This window comes from Rhipicephalus sanguineus, chromosome 8 (assembly GCF_013339695.2).
Source record: "Rhipicephalus sanguineus isolate Rsan-2018 chromosome 8, BIME_Rsan_1.4, whole genome shotgun sequence".
NCBI lineage: Eukaryota > Metazoa > Arthropoda > Arachnida > Ixodida > Ixodidae > Rhipicephalus > Rhipicephalus sanguineus.
In genome coordinates, this window is record NC_051183.1 from 165,186,012 (window position 1) to 165,208,863 (window position 22,852).

Below are 22,852 nucleotides of genomic sequence, written 5' to 3' on the forward strand. Positions count from 1 at the left end.
ATTACAGACTTCCAATGCTTCGCTACAATTACCCCGGGTACGAAAAGGGAGCCACCTGGCGACCTAACTGCTTGTCACTATGAGCAGGTCATGGTAGGGCTTCAGGCGCTCCACGTTGACAATGTTGCGCCCTCGACGGCAAATGTCTGAAGATGGTTCAATGGGTTCGATCAGGTAGTTGACCGGAGATGTGCGTTCAACGACACGGTAGGGGCCTTCGTATTTAGGCAGTAGTTTGGAAGAGAGGCCAGTTGCAGTGGTAGGGACCGAGAGCCATACGAGCGCTCCAGGGAGGAACGTGGGCGCAGAAGTGGTGGTGTCACCGCGAATGCTCTTCTGCGGCTCTTGGTCATGCGTAGTAAATGTCTTGGCAAGCTCGTGACACTCCTCAGCAAGTCTCGCTGTGGCAGAAATAGGCGCACACTCAGACGGATCTGGCTTGTATGAAAGGATTGGGTCGATCGTGTGTGACGGGTGCCTGCCGTACAATAAGAAAAAGGGTGAGAAACCAGTAGTGCTCTGAGGGACGGTATTATAGGTGTAGGTGACAAAAGGCAGAATGGCATCCCAATTTGTGTGATCGGCGGCGACGTACATCGAGAGCATGTCACTGAGCGTGCGGTTAAAGCGTTCGGTGAGACCATTCGTCTGCGGGTCGTAAGCAGTAGTCTTCCGGTGAACAACGTTGCACTCTTTGAGAATGGCTTCGACGACTTCCGACAAGAAGACACGACCTCAATCGCTCAGAAGCTCTTGGGGTGGACCGTGGCGCAGCATGAATCGGTGCAGCAGGAAGGAAGCAACATCGCGCGCTGTAGCCTCTGGGAGGGCGGCAGTCTCGGCGTATCGCGTAAGGTGGTCTACAGCGACGATGGCCCAGCGGTTACCAGCCAACGTTAGGGGAAGTGGTCCATACAAATCGATGCCAACGCGCCCAAACGGCCGGTCAGGGCAAGGTAGAGGTTGCAGACCTGCCGGCGACAGGTGCGTTGAAGTTTTGCGGCGCTGACAATCGATGCGGGAGCGAACGAACTTCTGCACGTAGCGGTACTTCTCTCGCCAAAAGTACCGTTGGCAAATGAGGTGGTAGGTTTTCGATACCCCAGAGTGTGCACACTGCGAATCAGAGTGGAACGACTCGCATATGTCAGATCACAGACTGCGATTACGAGTAGCCACTGGCGGCCGTCGCCGTAATTGCGTCGGTAGAGGAGGTCGTCGCGAACGGCGAAATGGTGGGCTTGACAACGCAACGCGCGAGTGGGTGGTGTTGCCAATGGATCGGTCAGCAAGTCTATCAGTGAGGCAATCCAGTGATCCTTGCGCTGTTCAGTAGTGATGGTGTGAATGTCGATGGAAGAAATGGCATTGTGAGAGACTGAGCTGTGGGTATTGTCGTCAGTCAAGGGGGAGCGCGAGAGTGCGTCGGCGTCAGCATGCTGGCGTCCGTTGCGGCACAGCACGCGGATGTCGTAGTCTTGCAGGCGAAGTGCCCAGTGGGCGAGACGGCCTGAGGGATCCTTCGACGACAACCAGCACAGTGCATGATGGTCGGTGACAACATCAAATGGGCGAGCATACAAATAAGGTCTAAACTTCGCAAGGGCCCAGATGATTGCCAGGCATTATTTCTCCGTGACGGTGTAGTTGGTCTCGGCTTTAGTAAGCGTACGACTTGCATATGCCACAACATATTCTGGGAACTCAGGTTTGCGCTGCGCAAGGACAGCGCCGAGGCCTACACCGCTGGCGTCCGTGTGTACCTCCGTTGGGGCCGTAGGATCGTAGTGGCGTAGTATGGGAGGAGATGTCAACAAACGACAGAGCTTTGCGAACGCGTCGTCACACTCGGACGACCACGAATTTAGGGGTCCGTTACCTCCAAAGAGCTTCGTCAGCGGCGATATGATGGTGGCAAAGTTTCGAATGAAGCGCCGAAAGTAGGAACACAGTCCTACGAAACTGCGCAGTTCTTTGACAGACGTAGGTTTGGGGAACTCGGTCATGGCCCGAAGCTTGGCTGGATCGGGGAGAATTCCGTCCTTGGACACGATGTAGCGGAGGATTGTCAGCTGCCGTGCTGCAAATCGGCACTTCTTTAGACTCAGTTGCAGACCGGCGTCGCTCAAACGCGTCAAAACATGTTGTAGGCGTTGAAGATGCGTGGAGAAGTCCGGAGCAAAAACGATGACGTCGTCGAGGTAGCACAAGCACGTGTGCCATTTGAGGTTGCGCAGAATAGTATTCATCATGCGCTCAAATGTGGCGGGCACATTACACACCCCAAACGGCATGACGTTGAATTCGTACAGGCCATCGGGCATGACAAAGGCGGTCTTCGGTCGAGTGTCATCAGCCATAGGTACCCTGAGCGCAAATCGAGAGATGAAAAGAATTCGGCGCCTTGCAGGCTGTCAATCGCGTCGTCTATTCGCGGCAGTGGATACACGTCCTTACGAGTGATCTTGTTGAGTCGCCTGTAGTCCACACAGAACCGCACAGAACCATCCTTCTTTGCAACAAGAATGACAGGAGAAGCCCAGGGGCTGTTAGAGGGTCGAATAACATCGCGTCGAAGCATGTCGTCGACTTGCTCGGCGATTACACGGCGTTCTGTGGGAGATACGCGATATGAACGTTGCCGCAGTGGTAGGTGGGCGCCAGTGTCGATGCCATGCGTAACGGCCGACGTGCGGCCGAGAGAACATCGAAAGAAGAGTGAAATTCTTCCAACAGGTCCAGAAGTTCGGAACGCTGGACCTGCGTAAGGTTGTCAGCTATGGAGAAACAAAATATGTCAGCGGGTGATGAACTAGACGTCGAAACAGCACTGAGCGTACTGGAACTGGGGCAGTGCGTGTCACCGGGTTCGTCCATAACTTGTGGGTCTTCGAGGGGTTCCACGCTGCCGAGACATTCCCCTCGCACCAACGTAACACTGTACGGGGAGGGGTTGATTAAAAAATAGAGGTGCTGCCCTGAGTGACTTGCACGGTCGCAATAGGCACCAGCAAGCCTTTCCTCGTGCAAACACGGTTATATTGCGAGATGAGTGCGACGGTGTCGGATAGACTGGCGCAGTAGACTGACACCGCCATTGACGAGTTTGCAGGCACTTCGTTGTCATCTTTGACGACTACCTTGCTCGCAGGCGATGGACTGTCTGCCGGCGTCAAATTAGAGAATGGTGAGAGCTCTATTTCGGCTGGTGCGCAATGAATTACGGCGTCGTGGCGGGAGAGAAAATCCCATCCGAGGATGACGTCGTGAGAGCATGCAGGAATTATGATCAATTCGACGGCGTACAGAGCATCCTTAATCATGATGCGGGCTGTGCACACCGCTGTAGGATGAATACTTTGGGCGCTGGCTGTACGGAGGAAGAGCCCGGAAAGTGGCGTCGTCGCTTTTCGCAGTATTCAACTAAGCTTTGCATCCATAACGGATACGGCGGTTCCAGTGTCGATAAGGGCAGATGCGCGGACACCGTCCACAAACATGTCTATCATATTCGATGGGCTTTGCTGAGGGCTTTCACAGTTCAATAGCGTCGCAGCCCTTGCCTCGTGGACTGTGACGACTAGTTTTCCTGGTCGCGTGGGACAAGACGTGGCCACATCGGGGACAATGAGCGGCGTCGTGGTGACAGTGAATGGCGGGTAGTGGGAGCTGGGTGAGACGGCAGTGACATAGGCGGCGGTGAATCGTAATACGGGCGGCTTGACTGACTTGGGATGGTTGAGGCGACTCGGGGCGACTGCACGCGATTGCAGTAGCGGGCAACGTGACCGGCGTAACCGCACGCAAAACAGATGGGGCGGTTGTCGGAAGTACGCCATCAGTTCGCCGGGGTAGGTCCCATCCATGGCCCAAGACGTGGTGGACGGTGCGGCGGCTGATAGGAGTGCATGGTGGGCTGCAGTCGTGGCCTAGGAATGACGTCGGCGTACGCAGCCGGCACACTCGCCTCGAAAGCATGTGGTCTGGCAACGACTTCAGCGTAAGTATGTGGGGCAGACACAGGGATCGCTTGGGGTGGCCTGGCTACAACTTGCGCGTAACTGAGTGGCGCAAGCGCCGGAGGTGGCTGGTGGTATTCCGGCATGACCTCCGCGATTTCCTGTTGAATAGCGCGGCGTAAGGGAGGCAGCAGTGTGGTCGACGGCTTTTCAACATGCTGCGACTGAGGTAAGGCCAGTAGAGAAAACTGGCGGGCAATTTCCTCGCACACGAATGACTTGATCTAGGCAAGCAAGGCCGAGTGATCAGAAATGGCTGACAAGCCAGCGAGATCGGCATCGCGTGATGGAGGTCGACGGGTCAGCAACCGCTGCCGGCGCAACTCCTCGTAGCTTTGGCAGAGCGTGATCACCTCTGTCACGGTACGAGGGTTCTTGGCGAGCAGCATGGTGAAGGCGTCGTCCTCGATGCCTTTCATAACGTGGCGGATCTTGTCAGACTCAGACATGGTTACGTCGGCCTTCTTGCACAAGTCGAGGACGTCTTCGATGTAGCTCGTAAAAAACTCACCGGTCTGCTGAGCTCGTTCACGTAAACGATGTTCAGCTTGCAGTTTACGAACGGTAGGTCGGCCAAACACATTGATGATGGCGGTCTTGAAATCATACCACGTGAGGAAATCGGTTGCATGGTTGTTGTACCACAGGCTTGCCACACCCGCGATGTAGAAAACCAGGTTTCTCAGTTTTCCTGCCTCGTCCCACTTGTTGGGTATGCTCATGCACTCGTATATCGCGAGCCAGTCCTCCACGTCAGTGCCATCCGCGCCGGTGAAGACAGGAGGGTCGCGGATGCGGGGGACACCGGGGCATGGTGTCGGTACAGGGGGAGGTGTTTGCTGGGCGGCGTCTTGAGTCATGGTAGAGGGCACGGTACGGGATTAAAGCGCCAGGGGCATCAAACGGGGACCGAAGCTGGTTGGACAGCGCAGCACTCTCCACCAAATTATAAAGGCGTTTATTGACGGCAATAGTCGACGAAGCACAGCGGCGACAGTCAAGACAGAGCGCGGACTCTGAGCACAAGAGGCGTGCTCTCAGAGAAGAGCCGAAGAGGACGACCCACTAGAAGGCGCTCAAGAGGACGACCTATTACAGACTTGCAATGCTTCGCTACACATGCAATTTCACATAAATCACCGTGCGTATCGCAAATGTTGTGTGTCAAATACCCCTAAGTTGTGGATGCGTCTCTATTGGAAAAAGTAGCCAGTGCTTCAACAGCAGGGCGAGACAGCATCGTAACGATATCGGGAAGGGATTTGGCAGCCACTTGGCAGAACACTGCAAAAAATGTGCATGTACTCCTTTATTTCATAACACCACTTTTTTTAAGAAAGGCAGTTCAAAAACAGAATGCAAAATTGTTGAGGCTTACTTGATAAAGCAAGCAGGTGATAAGTGTGTCAGCTGCCCATCCTCGGTGTTAAAAGAAAATGAAGTGACTTTTTTTTTTTTTGCGATGTATATTGACACGGGATTGATTTGACTTGAAGTATTTTGGTGTAAGATTGACCTTAGGCAGCCTCTTGAGTGATTCTGTGTGCATATGTGCCTGATGCTTGGGGCATAAGTAATTGTTTGAAAAAAAGCGCCAGTTGTGTTGTATGCGTTTCTTTCGTCTTTGTTGTTTGCTCTTTTCAATTACTCTCTAAACAGTTGTGGTATAAGGATATCTCGTAATCGTTACTTTGTCTACATACCACATTGGTGTCATTTTATACAAAAGACATCCGGCCTGTGCAGAACATGCACCGCAGTCACAGCATAAGCAGGTGGAGTGGATTTACTGAGCTTCAGTAGCACTGATAGTTGGGCAAGTTGGTGAGGGTTCATGATTATCAAACGATGCAACAGAGAGACACGAAACATTGACAGTGAAGAAGACAAGCTCTTGTCTTCTTCGTCGTCAGTGTTGTGTGTCTTTTTGTTGCGCCATTTCATAATTACTAAGTTTGCTAAAGATGCTCCTAGAGCGTCTACTAAAAGTACCCCTTGCGACGTACCCATTACACCGTAATTCGTCGTCGTCATTTGTGAAGTAGCAAGATACCCACTGTATGTCTCTACGTCTCTAAAGCAATGGGCACACCTACGTAGCTGAACGCTTTGTTGGTGCGGTGGCCGTTGACGATTGTAGAGGTCGTTACCTGTATGCCTTGTAGCAAGTGGCCATGAGGGGCTGCTACGCATCACTGAAAGGCTTTGGATGGAGAGAGGCAATAAAGATTGTTGGTTCCTGCTTGCCGGTATTCTGTCACCTATTGTCAGAAGTGGGATCTTGCCATTAAAGGAGCCCTGCAACACTTTTCTGAGTTATAATCGAATAGTCTCACTATTAGCACACGATGCTTCACGAATCACATGCCGCGAAAATTTTTTGTATCTGTCAAGTACGAGCGGAGTTACAGGGATCACACGCTTCAAGCGCTTTCTCTCTCCTCTCGTACCGGCGAGCACACCGAAAGCTACGCAGGGAGGCAGATGACAAGGGGACGAGGTCTTGCGGTTTTTGTGTCTTTCGTCCCGTCCTTCGTGCTGTTCTATTTTGCAAATGTCGCACCAACTTGCCCAGACAAAGTCTCTGCTAGGGGCAAGAAGGTGCGTCCCCTCGTCAGCGTGCGTCATGACCTTGACCACTTTCTTTTCTTTTTTTTTTTCCCTCAAACGTGTGGCTTACTTTCGGTGTGATTGTGAGCACGCGCGTGGGAATGTGGCGACATCCTGCAGCGGCCATGGTAACTGTCGGCTCACAATGCTCAAATCAGCCAACACCCATGGACTTAGTGTGCAGTAATGGTGCAGTAATGCAGTAATGCAGTGTGCAGTAATGGTGCAGTAATTTGGGTACGTGGTATCACTTATAGAGAGAAGAGGAACAACTTTTATTTCTAGCTGACTTTAAGAAATAATCGTAAATTCCAGGCCGCGTGCTGCGCTATAATGTTTGGCTTGCGTTTTCTGGGGAGCCTTGATTACCGATCGGCAGAGTTTTCTGACCATGCTCAAAAAGTGTTGCAGGGCCCCTTTAACCCTTTAAGGGTCGAATTTTTTCACTAAATGCAGTACAAAAATGTGTATTTTTCTTATTGCTGAAATAAATTCTTCAGACGATTCTATTTAAGAAAGAAATTGTCTAAAATTTTTTACCGTGACCGTAAAGTGGCAAAAAAAATCATTTTTCTTGTTAGATACACGTGGTTTATTTGTAGTAACATCAAGTAAAATCCTAAAAAAAAAGCACATACCTTTTTTATAAATAAAAATTATGCATTGCATTAAAGGGGTGGTGCCATCAAATTTCGAGGCAATAATAAGCCTGTTGCGGGTTTCCTCTGTATGCAAGGACACTCCACACGAAGGGTCGGACACAGCAAACGTTTAGAATATATTTTAATTCACTTCCAAAGTGTACCTAAATGCCCATTCTCCCGATCGAAACCCATCGCTAGCGCGCCAACTCTGACGTAGATCTGTAGGAAGGGCAACGAAAGTTGTAGTGACGTCATACCAGATCAGCTGTAGTGACGTGAGTGACCTCCGGACCTCCACCACCTCCGCAACGTACGTACCAGCTGTAGTGAACTAGAATATACTCTAGTTCACTATAGTACCGGCAAAGCATCGGTTACTACGTCACTCGCCTAGTTTCGATCGCTTCCTGGCTAAGTGCGTCACAGCCTTGTGTGGTCACGTGACCAAGCCTCCTACACTTCTACGTCACTGCCCAACCTCGGGGCCCAGAAACCGAAACCGAAAGTTGTCGACATCAAAAGGCGATATTAAATTATTTAGCGAGAATACATGAAACTTGGTGCATGCATCATGCTTCCTGGAGCTATAGGAAACGCTTACAGCAAAGAACGCGCAAGCCACAAATTTGGTGGCACCACCCCTTTAAACATAGCTCAAACACATACTTGGGGAATAGTCTGTATCGGAAGAATCGCTGCTCGACTCACTAGCAGCAGAGCAACCGGTGCGCGCTTCCACAGCGTAAGCGAACTATGTGAGCGAGCGCACTGAAGAAAACTCTGTGGTTGTGCGCCCGTCCAGAAAGCAAAACGAGTGGAAAAGCTATAGTAATACTTCATCTTATCGCCACCGAGACAGAGTTAGTTTTTCTATGCCCCAAAACAGGAAATGCAACCATAGTGGCGGCATTTGTGTAATTTAGCGCTGCATGGAAACAAATGTAATTGCGCCCCGGGGAGCAATGAACAAGAGATTCACAAGCGGTCACCCCTTGAGAGATTAGGAGCCAGACAGCTGTCAGCCTTGCGGGTGCAAGAATCCTTAAAGGGACACTAAAGCATACCTGCCAACTCTCCCGAATTGTCCGGGAGACTCCCGAATTTGGACCTAATCTTCTGATTGTACGAATGTCATCTCAAATCTCCCGAAAAGTGGCCAGCACAGCAGAGGCGGGGTTTTTTTCTCTCTTTTTTTAAAATCATGCACGTACGTCAGCCTTTCCTGCTGTGGCGGTGCTGCGGAAGAGCACTCGCCACGACACTTCTATTTCATTGTAACCATATATCGTAGAGTACCGCTGAGTACATTCTAGGCACTGCGCATCTGGCCGAAGGCTGGCCGCGAGAAGCACTCGCCACCGTACCGAAAGAAGGCGACGGAAAAGGTACAGTCTCAACGGAAAAAGATTGCCAAATGTGAACGGCGGTGCTGCACGAGCGCTCCGATAACGAGACGGCGAGACTGTCGAGCACATTCCATTTTCCAAAGGAGGGGTGGGCAGCAGACCGGTGGTAAGTAAGCGGCCCCCATTGTGCTTTGCACTCTCGATATCGGCGTGCTTGGGAGAAACAGTGCTGCTTGTCGCAATCTTGCCGCTCTGGCCACCGTTCAGTTCATTTGCGGCAATCGTTTCCGTTGAGCCTAGCCAGAACTTTTGTGTCTCCATCTTGGCCCCCGCATTTTGTATGCTACGCCGTCTGCCGTGGGGGTTGTGTGTTTCCAGAGTTCAGTTAGAAGGTCGATGACGGCCTTGAAATCAAAGAAGTGCTTGCAAGTGTTTCTGGACTGGTACACTGCTGAGTTTCCGTGCTCTGTGACGTCGCGGAAAGGGGACAAGTACGGATTCTGTACCACGTGCGCCTGTGAAACTGCCAGATGCCTCCACAAGTAAGGAATTTCGGTTCAAGCAGCTCAAAACAAACATCCTTATCCTTTTCTGATGTCAATCTCCAGTCTCAGTAATTTCCGCTATGAAAAAAAAAACACTCCCCCCCCCCCCCCTCCCGCTGCAGTCTCCCGAATTTTCCTGCTGTGAGGCTGGCAGGTATGCTAAAGGCAAATAACAATTTATGTCAGAGTGAAAGCTCAATGTATGACAATGTCTAAAACGGCAATAGCAGTGCCCTACTTACCGCGAAATTAAGCTAAATGTATCACACGATGAGCGCCACGAGCGGGACATTTTGGAAGTGATCCCGATGGCATAAGAGAGTCCGACTACAATTAATCATTCGTAATCAAACTAGGTGCAATAAAAAAAGAACCTTCAGTGCATCAAGAGACGTGATAAAATGCTGCTTGTTCGTTTCTGTTTGATTCATGGAAAAAAGAACCTCTTTGGCATTGCCATGGGGAACGGCGCGCGTGGTTCAAAGGTTCAGTTTTCGCCGAACTGCGCTTCACCTGGCACCCTGCTTTGCTCATGCGGTTGCGTCTCAGTGGTAGTTTCGGTATCGCGTACTGCCGCGTGTGTTTTGCACGCTCGTGAAAGTCGCTCTGACAGAAAGTTCTGCAAAATGCCGCATGCATGTGTTGTTGCCGGATGCCCGAATGGTGCACGCCGCCGCGCATTAAAGGCGGGCAACATTGGGCACGGCAGCAGTGACGTGAGAAACACCGCTTTCAGGTGGGTGATTTGAAGTGTGCTAACACGATGCGGACCACTAAAACGTGATTTTATTTCAAAATAAGGGTTTCCTTGACACAAAAGTAGCACTACAAGGTTTCAGGACCGTTATTTCAAGAATCAACATCAACTTAATATATTTGCCTTTAGTGTCCCTTTAAGCACTCAAAGGACGACACCGAAACCAGCCGCCCCGCGTGTGCATGTTCTGATGCGCAAGTGAAAGCTGCCGCGCCGCTTTGGGAAGCAAAAAAACAAAACAATGGAGAGACATTGGTGCATGAAAAAAAATTCCACATATTACCGAAGCGTGGCAGCACATTCCAGGCAAGAGAAATGACCGATAAATGTGCGCGTATGAAACCAGCCGCGGGCGCACTCGGATGCGCAAGCGATAGCCGGCGTGCCGCTTTGTGAAGCAAAAAAAAAAAAAAAAAACAATTGGAGAGACATCGGCGCATGAAAAAAATTCCATGTGTTCCTGAAGTGTGGCAGCACAAGCCAAGCAAGAGAAGTGATTGGAAAAGGCGCGCGTTTTAAACATACAGGCAATTCCGTACATGTACGGCATTGCCTGTATGTTTAAAAAACCCTTTGTTGCCTGTTAGGTGATGCTGTCCATATATGGCGAAAACCCTCAAAGGGCTAAGCACCCTTGCTAGGCTTTATCTCATCTATGCAGTTTTATTTGCCATTGTTGTGTGAATTGGCATACCACGTCACAAGTAAAAACATCTTTATTTTATGATGCCAGTACTATTTTGCAAAGTTGATTTTGGTTTCTTGGGAATTCAAGGTTGTCCTCCCAGAACATGTGACCACGAAGTCATTTCCTATCAGCACAGTAAATGGCTGCTGTAACTTTGAAAATCAGAGACCAGTGTTGGTGGTTGCTAGCAAAACTTGCCTTCACCAAGAAGTATCTTTTTTTTTGCACTCAGCCTATGGAAACTCCACCAAACATTCCGACATTATATCCGAGCTGAGCACAGTTTGTCCTAATGGGGTGCTTGCCTGAGATGTGCCCAGCTGTCCCACATGACTCGTTCTTATTGTGAGAAACACTCGAGAATGATCTCCTTGAAGATGCCATTTAGAAGTTGTGCGTCACTTGGCATTGTTGGTTGCACGCAGGCAAGTACGTCAACTTTGATGCTTACAAGAATGTGCACGTTGCGGCAGTGATCCTCAAGACCTTCCTCAGGGAGTTGGAGGAACCCCTGCTGACCTTTGACCTTTATGACGATGTCATGAGCTTCCAAGGTGAGGCTGCTTTGGCCATCACATCTGGCTTTGCAGAAGCCGGTTTAAGCTTAACAGAAAATTGGGCAAGTTGTTACAGGTGAACCATTTGTGACGGTAGTGTGAGAAAGACTTAGCCCGAGACATGCCTCCTCTCTTGCTTGCACTACGGTTAGAAATGCTGTCGAGTTGCTCCTGGTCACACCACGACCACCATTGAGACCTCTTTTAGACACTGCAATGGGGTCCTAAAAATGTCGTCTAACCACCTTGTTGTGCTGGCACTTTGGCACGGTCATTCGTATGTATTTACCAAGCACTCAAGAAATGTATGTTTCATTGTAACGTACTTCCACTAAGCACACAACGATGTCCTCAGTTGAAATCGGACAACTTTGCTGGAGTTGGTACTTTTGTTTGTGGTGACTGTGAATCTTGCAAAGTAAATATTTATGTATCCGACGCTGCATGTGCAGCAGCGGCTGTGCAAGAGGGAGGTGTATGGTGCTCACGAAACGGTGGCCTAGTTAGAAGGAAGCTGTGCTGCATTGACGGCTGTCGGGTTGCGCTGCTAAGCGCAAGTCTGCGGGATAAAACAGGAGGCTGTTTCATTAAATGTAAAAAAATATTTCTCGAAGTTACCGTGCAAGGTGCAATGCTGTAACTGTAGCAGAGTTTTAACATGAAAGTGCTCTATGCCGGGGTCCACCAAGACTTTCATGACATACTTCCATCAGCAAAATGAACGCCATCAGATAGCAAGCAAGAAAAACTATAACAAAAAGTTTCGTTAACAGGAGTTGAACCCACGACCTCTCGGCCCACAACGATGACTGGTGGGCATTTAGCCATCTGAGCTACCACCAAACACATAATGGAGGCTTCATGAACGCGCCTTTTATCTTTCACACTTTCCTCTCACAGTGCTTTTGGATTGATGGATGGATGCTATGAGTGTCCCCTTTATAACGGGGTGGTGACATGTGTGCCACCAGGGTCGAAAAACACAAACAAAAAAGCTTTGTTGCCTACGCCATTAGCTCCTGCAATGAGACGTTGCTGCGACCATTCCATTCGGCGCATTTCCGATAGGAGAAGTGTAATGTCATTAACGCTTTAACATACGGCAAGTTGGCGGCTTTAGCCCAAGCCTCGCTTATAGCATCCATCCATATAGAAAAATAGCTCTCCAACGCTCGCCTGCCTTTCCCACTGCGTTCCCCGATCACCCTGCGAGAATTAACGGCCGGGCTAGAGAGAACACACGACACTCGTCGTGTTTCTCTTCGCGTTTCGCGACGCTTTGAAGGAGTGCATATCGAGTATCAGTGTTTATTATGTGCTTGTTGATGCCATATTTGATCGGCATTCACCCATATGCGGTGTCCACGCATATGTTACGAACTTCAGCTACTGCAAGGGTTAAATCACGATCATGGGCTTTAGTCGTCGGGACACAGACGTGCCATTAGGCGTTAACGTGGGCGCGTCCACATCAAGCGGTCCTATATCTGCCAAACAACAATAGACATTGTATAAGCTCTCATATACCAATGCACTATAAACAATCAACTACTTCTGGGACGAGACGTTTCACTTTCGTGTTATACCGATTCCTATGATGGAGGGATAAGCCATCTTTTTTTTTAAATATGGTCAAAACTGTGTGGTTTGCACTCAGACTCTGTATTTCTAGATATAGCAAGTTTACTCAATACAAAAGGGATAACTGCGCTACCTGACACACACGAAACAACCATAGACACACACAGGCGCAGACTTGCAACTGAATTTTATTACACACATTCCTCCTATAAGTACACTTCGCAGAATTCAATACCGAGCATGCGCTTTTCCGAAAGGTGTCATCACAAAAATCCTATCAACCATAAGACGTCATATTAACAGCGCTCATTGATGAATCTCATTTCTGTGCTATGTAAGAACACCGATGACTCACTGACGCATTCATTTCCCTTCTTCCTAATGTGGTATGCTTCGCAAATTTCCCTTGCTCTATAATCTCGGCAGCGCCTCAATATCTTCACATCTTTCAGCATCGGTTCGCACTTGCACTCAGAGCAGTGGGTGGGTAGGTGTCCGTTTTTATTGTTTCTTACTGACAATTCATGTTCACGCATGCGCACGTTCACACATCTTCCGGTCTGTCCTACATAACTTTTTCCACATGACAAGGGGATTTCATAGACAACCCCAACATTGCACTCTGCATATGAATTTGCGTGCTTTTTCCCGCATCCTTGTAATCTCCTATGGCGGTCGCCTATGCGCGCGCACAACCCTTTAAGCTTCTTAGGAGCCGAAAACACGACTTGAACTCCATGTCGCTTCCCAACCTTCTTTAGGTGGTGCGACGTTTTGTGCACATAGGGCACAACTACGCACCTCCTATCGACCTTCGTCCTTTGAGAAGGAACATCTGAGTTTTCGGCCTTGATTTTCTTCAGCACTGCCTCTGCTACTGCAGTTAGCACATATTGCGGGAAACCAGCCTCTTGCAACCTAACCATCTGTGCTGCAAAGCTTTGCTGTACGGAGTGTATGCACGACTTCTTCAAGGCCGACACGACACACTGGGACGCTATGGCCCGCTTCACTGTTTTTGAATGACTTGAATCATAGGGCAACAAACTCTTTTGTGACCTCGGATTATATTTCCAGCAAACATGGTCGTCAAAGAAGGTTAGAGCGATGTCTAAAAATTGAATTTGGTCATCTTTTGTTAGTTCATGAGTGAATGATAACTCTTTGCCATGGCGCTGAAAAAGGTGAAGTACATCCGCAATGGCATAGTCATAATTGGAAGTGTCACACTTTTTTAGAAGCACAAGGAAATCGTCAACATAACGATACACACACACAACCTGGTCACGGTCGAGCCCTTCGTTGACCGCTTTGTCAAAACCTGATAAAAAAATATTGCACAGCAAAGGGGCTACGCAGGACCCAATGCAGATGCCCTGCTTCTGCACGTAGTGGCTGTCTTCAAACTGTATAAAAGTCGAGTTAAGATAAAACTCTAACAGCACTAAAAACTTGTCTACGGTCACACCAGCTGTGTTCTGAAACGCTACCTCGCCATTGGCTTCGATGCAACTGCGCACAGCCTGATACAGTGATGAATGAGGAATAGAATAATATAAATCTTCTATGTCGATGGAAAAGGCACTGCCAATGGCGTTACTCGACTGCAACAAGCTAATAATATCTAGAGAGTTTTTTGCCTCAAACGGGTCGTTCACAACAAGGGGAACCAAGCATTTCTGCAAAAAACTACTCACTTCATACTGCCACGTTCCTCGTTCACTCACGATAGATCGAAAAGGAACGTTGTCCTTGTGCGTCTTGGCCGAAAAGAAAATGTTCAAACAGTCACCCTTACTTCTGTTGACAAGGGTAGCCAGTTTGTGAAGTTCAAGTTGCCTGCACATGGCGACAGCCTTCGCCTTTACCCTTGCGGCCTTCACTGACACTGGTTTGAAGTTCTTTCGCACAACTGCTTTCTGAGCTGTTCCGCGAGAAGGCAACTGCAGCTGTGCGAAAGAACTTCAAACCAGTGTCAGTGAAGGCCGCAAGGGTAAAGGCGAAGGCTGTCGCCATGTGCAGGCAACTTGAACTTCACAAACTGGCTACCCTTGTCAACAGAAGTAAGGGTGACTGTTTGAACATTTTCTTTTCGGCCAAGACGCACAAGGACAACGTTCCTTTTCGATCTATCGTGAGTGAACGAGGAACGTGGCAGTATGAAGTGAGTAGTTTTTTGCAGAAATGCTTGGTTCCCCTTGTTGTGAACGACCCGTTTGAGGCAAAAAACTCTCTAGATATTATTAGCTTGTTGCAGTCGAGTAACGCCATTGGCAGTGCCTTTTCCATCGACATAGAAGATTTATATTATTCTATTCCTCATTCATCACTGTATCAGGCTGTGCGCAGTTGCATCGAAGCCAATGGCGAGGTAGCGTTTCAGAACACAGCTGGTGTGACCGTAGACAAGTTTTTAGTGCTGTTAGAGTTTTATATTAACTCGACTTTTATACAGTTTGAAGACAGCCACTACGTGCAGAAGCAGGGCATCTGCATTGGGTCCTGCGTAGCCCCTTTGCTGTGCAATATTTTTTTATCAGGTTTTGACAAAGCGGTCAACGAAGGGCTCGACCGTGACCAGGTTGTGTGTGTGTATCGTTATGTTGACGATTTCCTTGTGCTTCTAAAAAAGCGTGACACTTCCAATTATGACTATGCCATTGCGGATGTACTTCACCTTTTTCAGCGCCATGGCAAAGAGTTATCATTCACTCATGAACTAACAAAAGATGACCAAATTCAATTTTTAGACATCGCTCTAACCTTCTTTGACGACCATGTTTGCTGGAAATATAATCCGAGGTCACAAAAGAGTTTGTTGCCCTATGATTCAAGTCATTCAAAAACAGTGAAGCGGGCCATAGCGTCCCAGTGTGTCGTGTCGGCCTTGAAGAAGTCGTGCATACACTCCGTACAGCAAAGCTTTGCAGCACAGATGGTTAGGTTGCAAGAGGCTGGTTTCCCGCAATATGTGCTAACTGCAGTAGCAGAGGCAGTGCTGAAGAAAATCAAGGCCGAAAACTCAGATGTTCCTTCTCAAAGGACGAAGGTCGATAGGAGGTGCGTAGTTGTGCCCTATGTGCACAAAACGTCGCACCACCTAAAGAAGGTTGGGAAGCGACATGGAGTTCAAGTCGTGTTTTCGGCTCCTAAGAAGCTTAAAGGGTTGTGCGCGCGCATAGGCGACCGCCATAGGAGATTACAAGGATGCGGGAAAAAGCACGCAAATTCATATGCAGAGTGCAATGTTGGGGTTGTCTATGAAATCCCCTTGTCATGTGGAAAAAGTTATGTAGGACAGACCGGAAGATGTGTGAACGTGCGCATGCGTGAACATGAATTGTCAGTAAGAAACAATAAAAACGGACACCTACCCACCCACTGCTCTGAGTGCAAGTGCGAACCGATGCTGAAAGATGTGAAGATATTGAGGCGCTGCCGAGATTATAGAGCAAGGGAAATTTGCGAAGCATACCACATTAGGAAGAAGGGAAATGAATGCGTCAGTGAGTCATCGGTGTTCTTACATAGCACAGAAATGAGATTCATCAATGAGCGCTGTTAATATGACGTCTTATGGTTGATAGGATTTTTGTGATGACACCTTTCGGAAAAGCGCATGCTCGGTATTGAATTCTGCGAAGTGTACTTATAGGAGGAATGTGTGTAATAAAATTCAGTTGCAAGTCTGCGCCTGTGTGTGTCTATGGTTGTTTCGTGTGTGTCAGGTAGCGCAGTTATCCCTTTTGTATTAAGATGCACCAACTCGCCCACCAACAAGTTCTTCTAAGCAAGTTTACTCATTTATAGTACACATATGTTTGAAGCCCACAAGCATCAATCTTTTCAATGGTTCATAATTTTATAGAAGAGCTGCAGCAGCAAGTCAAAAAGTGACCAGAAGGGAGTGTTCGTACTGTCAGAGTGAAACTGGAACGCTTCTGTGATGCTTGCTGGAGGCCTTCATTGTGCTAGCATTGGCCATGCATTTTTATGCACATTCTTCATACACACTTGCATTGTGCTGTGTTTTAAACAATTTTTATTTTGAAACCGTTCTACAGTGCTTGCCATGTTTTTCTAATTGTGTCCTGGTCAACTCATTTGTGCTTGCTTCCAAACCAGATAGTTGCCTCCCAGGAGGCATGGGACAGCAGCAGTGCTGTTGTGGCTGTTCCCCTGTTCGGTCTGTGCGATTCTTAGCAAGCTGGAACAGCACTTATGTCGCTGCAATAACCTTTGGTGGCCTCTCACAGTGTGCTTTGTAGCATACAAATTCAGGGCCATTTTTAATGGTTTGAACAATGTTGTCAAGTTTTGCAAAAGACAATACAGCTTCATTTTACATTTATATGTTTGGCAATAATTGCAGTAAAAAAGTATTGAACTTGCCGAGTGAATGGAGTAATCCCTCATTTTAACGAAATCGCTTTATTTGAAACTAGGAGGATTCCAGCCAACTACTTGGACCGAGCACAGAAAGATGTACAACACAAATAGTTGGCTGGAAACCCTCCTCGCTATGTGCAACCGGTGACCCCAGGCAAGCACAATTCCTTATTCAAAATTTCCTCCGATGCAAACCTATATTAGGCTTTTCCTGCGCCGTTGTCGGTGACCCTGACGATGGCCAACCCGACAGACTTGCACGAGGCCATTCATAAAATTGCTGGCCCAGAGGTAGAAGGCGAGACGTTCGCATTGGCTGACGCTGACGCTCCTGTGGTCACCCCGGCGACTAATGTGGAGGTAATTGACACCGTTGGTGGCCCCGAAAAGGACGAAAAGTCACGTTGAGTGCCAACTATGGTGCGGACACGGGAGTACCTATGCCTGCTGTGAAATTAGATTGAACGTGTGGGCGGCGACCACGGCCTCGTGCAGTGCTTGGTCAAATTGGGTCGGGGGTTGCTCGCACCCGGCAAGATCTTGAAACAGCCAAAGCTCACTGCTTTTTCTGCACCTGAATAAAGTTGAATTCGTTATAACAAGGGATTACTGTAGTTTTGAAGCGGTGAGGGCACTAACTTTGAAAAATATGCAATATTCTTTATTTTAAGGCACTGGTAGCTTAGTGATGTGATCCAAGTGAAAATGCATGCTCAACTTCATGTGAAAGAACATACAGAAATAATTTATTTCGAAAACATCAGCTGAAGTTCTTTTTCCTTCTGAGTGAGAGAATATTTTTTTTCAATATTGAGTGATCTCCGCAGCCTGATGAGCCAGGCCATAGGTCAGCTTCACTTCACTGCAGACTTCTTTGCAGCAAATGAGAGATGCGGAGGCCGTGCATGTGTTGTCACACTGCCTGCTCTCTTCCGTGAATGCATCCTTTTCTTTTTCAGAGATATTTTTAAAGGCCCTCGTCGACGCTATTACATAGGGCACTGGCGAATATAAACATGATGCACACTTACAGTGGCGACTGATAGCAGTAACATTAAGTGATTAGCCATAGGTTGACTAGTAAACTAGTAGAGGTAGTTTAAAATGAGGAAAATGTGTAACAAAAGTGCAAGAAAAAGTATGAATAAAACGTGTTACAATGCATGTACATCAGAAATAACTCTCAATAATGATGTGCTAGTTATTACTGATTATATAATGTCGAACACCACAGAAAAGAAAGAAAGCAGACCAGCAAGAAAAAAAAAATCAAGAAAATGTGAGTGCACTAAGTAATTACTGAAAGAAGAAAATCGCAGAGAGCAGAGAAAACAGCAAGGTCAGTGTGAGTGTAGCCAACCTTAAACATTGCTCAGTGGCAACGTGCAATAGGAGGTTATTCCAATCAGTTGTGGTGCATGGTATGAATGAATTTGCAAACCGATGGGAGTGCATGCATGCAGGGCTTTACACGGTCGATCGTGACATAGATACAGGTGAGTGAAAGAAGTCATCGTGATGGTAACGGTAAAGTTTGTGGAAGCTGGCGATTTTATGATGGTGTCATAGGCTTTCGATGTGAATGTGATGCTTGAATGGCATGAGAAAAAGTAGGAAGCACGGTTTTGCACAAGATTCTATGTTTTGAATTAGATATGACTGGTTAGGGTGCCAAAGGGGTGAGGCATATTCAATTTTAGGACGAACAGGTGTGAGGTAGGGGATCTTACGTGTGCATGCTTCAGTGTATGTTTAACAAGGCCAAGCATGCAGTTAGCTGAGGCAGTAATAACATCTATGTGATAGTTCCATGCTAAGTCGGATTGAAAGTACTTATGTGTTGTGCTAAGTTCAGTATCTACGTTATTCAGAATACAAGTACTAGTTGGCAAGCGGGCATTGTGAATGAATGAATAAATGTTTATTTCTATTGAAATGCAGGAAATGGGCCTGGAGCAAAAAGCTATAAGGGTAGCTTGTAAAGTGCACATTCACAGGCAAACGCATACCGTATTATCCGGTGTATAAGTCGCTCCTTTGTATAAGACACGCCCCCTACTTTTTACGACTTTCGCAGGAAAAAATTATATATAAGACGCACCTCTGTGTAATATGCATCTATTTTTAACTCTCTCAACGTGATAAAACAAAACGCCGCATGCACAGTACGTTCATTGCAAAATTGTAGTCACACATAGCACTGAGTATCCATAGCAGCAGTATAAAACTTGTATAAAACACTATGCTGAGGCGCAGAAAACCAATATTTATTCCACTGGATTTGAAGTCACATCCTCCGACGCACTGTCAAATGTTCTTTCGCCTGGGTTGGCAGCATCGCCGGGTTGCCGTTGTCGGCCTCTGAGGAACTCTTTTACGCAGCGTTGTAAGCACCTTGAACCACACATTTGGCGTTGCCACTATGGCATTATGGGGTTTGGCAGGAATACATAAACAGTGATCACACCACACGGTTGGCACAGATAGCGCACAGGCATACAAAACGTAAATGGCGACCGGAAGCTGCGACTACAGCTCGACTACAGCGACGTCTCCCACGGAAACTGATGATGATGATGATAATGAAGTGGTACTTTCGTTTTTGTATTGTGGGTGCGACAATGTTACAATGGAACGTCGTGGTGCCCCTTTTTTTATTGATTGCCTCAGTTCCGTGAGTTTAGTGCTTCGTTTAAGTACAAACAATTCAAACAGTACAACAGTGCGCGTCACGGTGGTGCATTTTATTGTGGTCGTAATCTCTGTGGTCGCTGCACTGCTTGAACAACAAGTAGCTAGCTGACATTTAAGACCACAGCCGCTTCATTGTTATAACAAGATTAGATATCTTTTTACGAATGCTCTCGCGCTCAGTATATCGTACTCATGAATGAAATATGGACATACTATTGGTCTCACAAAATCGCATGGCTTTTTGTATATATGAGATGCACTGTTGCATAAGACACACGAGCGAAAATATAGGAAAAAAGGTGTGTCTTATACACCGGAAAATACAGTACGTACATTGCAAAGTGACAGAATAGAGTACAGCAAACATTTGTGCTTGTGAAGCAAGCAAATAAAAAATCTTAAACAGGGCTAGTAGAAAACATTGAACGAGTGTTCAGTGGCATACAAGGCTTCACAGCTGAAAACCAATGAGAAGCTCTCGGGGCCACGTTCATCTATGCGAACAAAAGGAAGACTGAGGTGTATTAATGAGATATGACTTAAAGTTCTTCAAAGAGGCTGTGAAAATGTTTAGGTTGTTTATGCTGTGATGATTTAGTGTGTACGGTAAAGTGAAACGAAGACTTTGGTTACTGTATAGCATGCCGGTTTGGGGAATGTTCCATATTTGTTTGCTTCTGGTGTAGAAGCATTTTTCATGAGGTTTAAGTTCCGCAAGAGTCCTCGGGAAATCGGACAAGCATTGCGGAGAGAATCTAAGGCAGTAGAACAAGTGATGCTCAAACATAACGTCTACACGCACAATCTGTTCAAACTGCTCAAACAAATTTGCAACATGGGCATTGTAAATACACCAGCGATCAATCTAATTGCCGTCTTCTGGAGGCGGACTATAGTGCTCGAATTTGTTTTGGATGTTGTGCCCCAAACAAGATGACACTAGTAAATGCACCATTTAAATATAGCGTGGTAAACTGTAAGCTTGTGTTTCGGCGAAAATTCATTCCAAAGCCTAAAGAGGAAGCCCACAGAACTAGACAGCTTATTTTCAATATGCATTACATGGTCAGACCATCCCATGCGAGAGTTGAAAACGATGCCAAGCAATTTAAACCTGCCCACAATTTCAATAACATTATGTTCTAGCTTTAGGTCATTACTTGCAGTGATATCCAGGCTAAGTGGCCGAAAAAAAAATAGCCGTGGTCTTGCTAGAGTTAACTACCAGATTATTAGCTTGAGACCATCTGTGGAGAGCACAACAGACCAGATTTCCTTTAATCGTCAACAGAGGAGCCACTAAGGAAAAGACTTGTGTCATCAGCGTACTGAATAAAACATGTTACGGCCTACGTTCACAATGTCATTTGCATAGACTTTAAAGAGAAACAAACCAAGGAAGCTACCTTGCAGGACGCCACATTGAATCAACAGGGAACCGGGCTTGCAACAGTCAACAGAAACGACCTGCTTGCGCATGCTTAAGTGAGGTCGAAAAAATTCCAGGGATAGACCTCGGATGCCATAGCTTTTGAGTTTACCGAGTGATATTTCGTGGCTAAGAAGGTCGAAAGCTTTGGTAAGATCGACGGAAATGCTGGGAGTCAAGTTTTTAGCTTCAGCATGCTTAAAGTAATTTCCTTTTGCAAAAGCAAAGCTGATTCCATGGACTTGCCCTTTCAAAAGCCAAACTGACTGTCACTTATGAAGGAATGCTTGGAGAAGAACCTGTCAATTCTCTAAAGCATTACTTTTTAAAGAGCCTTTGAAAGCACACGAAGAATCTGCCAATGATTTGTCAGCCTGTTCCTATCCCTCCTCAAAATATTTCGGTCACTTCAGCACATGCCATTCGAACAGGGAAAATACCTGATGTGAGCGATAGTTTAAAGATACTATAACTTAAGCATGGCACTAGGAGATCCACAACAAACTTGGTTGGCTTTATTTGTGAGCCATCAGAATCAATAAAACTTGTTGATTTTAGATTCATGGCTGTGCTGAAAACCTCATTACTATTTGATAAATGGAACGTCTCTAGTCCTGTGATTGGAAGAAATCTAAGAGCTTTTCTGGGGTCCCCACTGCGCTTGTAAAGAAGTCACACAACTTGTCTGCCAAGGAAGAACGAGAATAGGGCAAGCGTTCGATTATAGGCTGGACCACTTGCCTGTTTTTGTACTTATTCAGAAAGGATGCATTTATTAGTTTCCAAAACTCTTTCGGATCTTCCTTGCTGTCAAGGTAACGTGACTGGTAGGCAGATTTAGATCTTTGCAGCTCATTAGTTAACACTTTCGTGACCGCACCTATTCCCATCGATAGTATGTTATCGATGATTTCAAGTTCAAGTTTTGGCACTCTCTGAGCGGTTCTGGCCAGCTAACGCAATACAAAGGGTAAAATAGCATGTTCTTTATCAGTTTTGTTTGCGAGTTTCTTTTTTCCACCGCGGGAAGATTTTTAAAGCTCGTTCGCAGTCGGGTAGGTGAGCGCTCGTTGTTTCAGACTTCGCGTCGACGTCGCTCACGGGTGCTCCACAGAAACGGTGAATTTCGATGGATTCCGATTAATCTGAGCGGGAATCTCTGGATGATGGTAGCAGCACAGACACGGAAGACGACTTCGATTCGCCAGGCTTCAGTACGGACGGCGAAAGTGCGTCAAACCTCTCCGAAACATCAGTAGCTATCCGCCGGTAAGGTTCGGCTTCTCCTCGGGTCGTATTATCGCTGCCGCGCGTCGATGTAAACATATCCGGTGCGTTCTAAACATAACAGCTCTTATCTGCAAGGTGTTAACTTCATTCGGGCGGGAGCGTTTGGCGCCGGCTGCAGAAAGAGCGCAGTCCTCTCCGCGAAGACGGCGCGGAGTGGACTTCGATCCAACGCTCCGGTGCGCTGCGCGGCGGCGTCTTCGTGTTGTTTTTCACCGCAGAAGTCGTCCGAGAGATATGCAACCACACAGATAAGTATGCGTGGATGCATACTTTCGAAAACCCAACCTAGAGTGAGAGGGACGG

At 47.3% G+C, this 22,852-nt stretch overlaps 1 protein-coding gene across 5 annotated transcripts in view; it reads left to right on the forward strand.

The window, feature by feature from the left end:
* LOC119402453 (rho GTPase-activating protein 1) overlaps positions 1 to 22,852 on the forward strand; it is a 169,053-nt gene that overhangs the window by 111,740 nt on the left and 34,461 nt on the right. For all 5 annotated transcript variants that reach the window (XM_049418649.1, XM_037669606.2, XM_049418646.1 and 2 more), the window contains one exon: positions 11,035 to 11,163. In XM_049418649.1, coding sequence (XP_049274606.1) covers positions 11,035 to 11,163 — 129 coding nt within the window. The remainder of the gene's footprint in view (positions 1 to 11,034; positions 11,164 to 22,852) is intronic.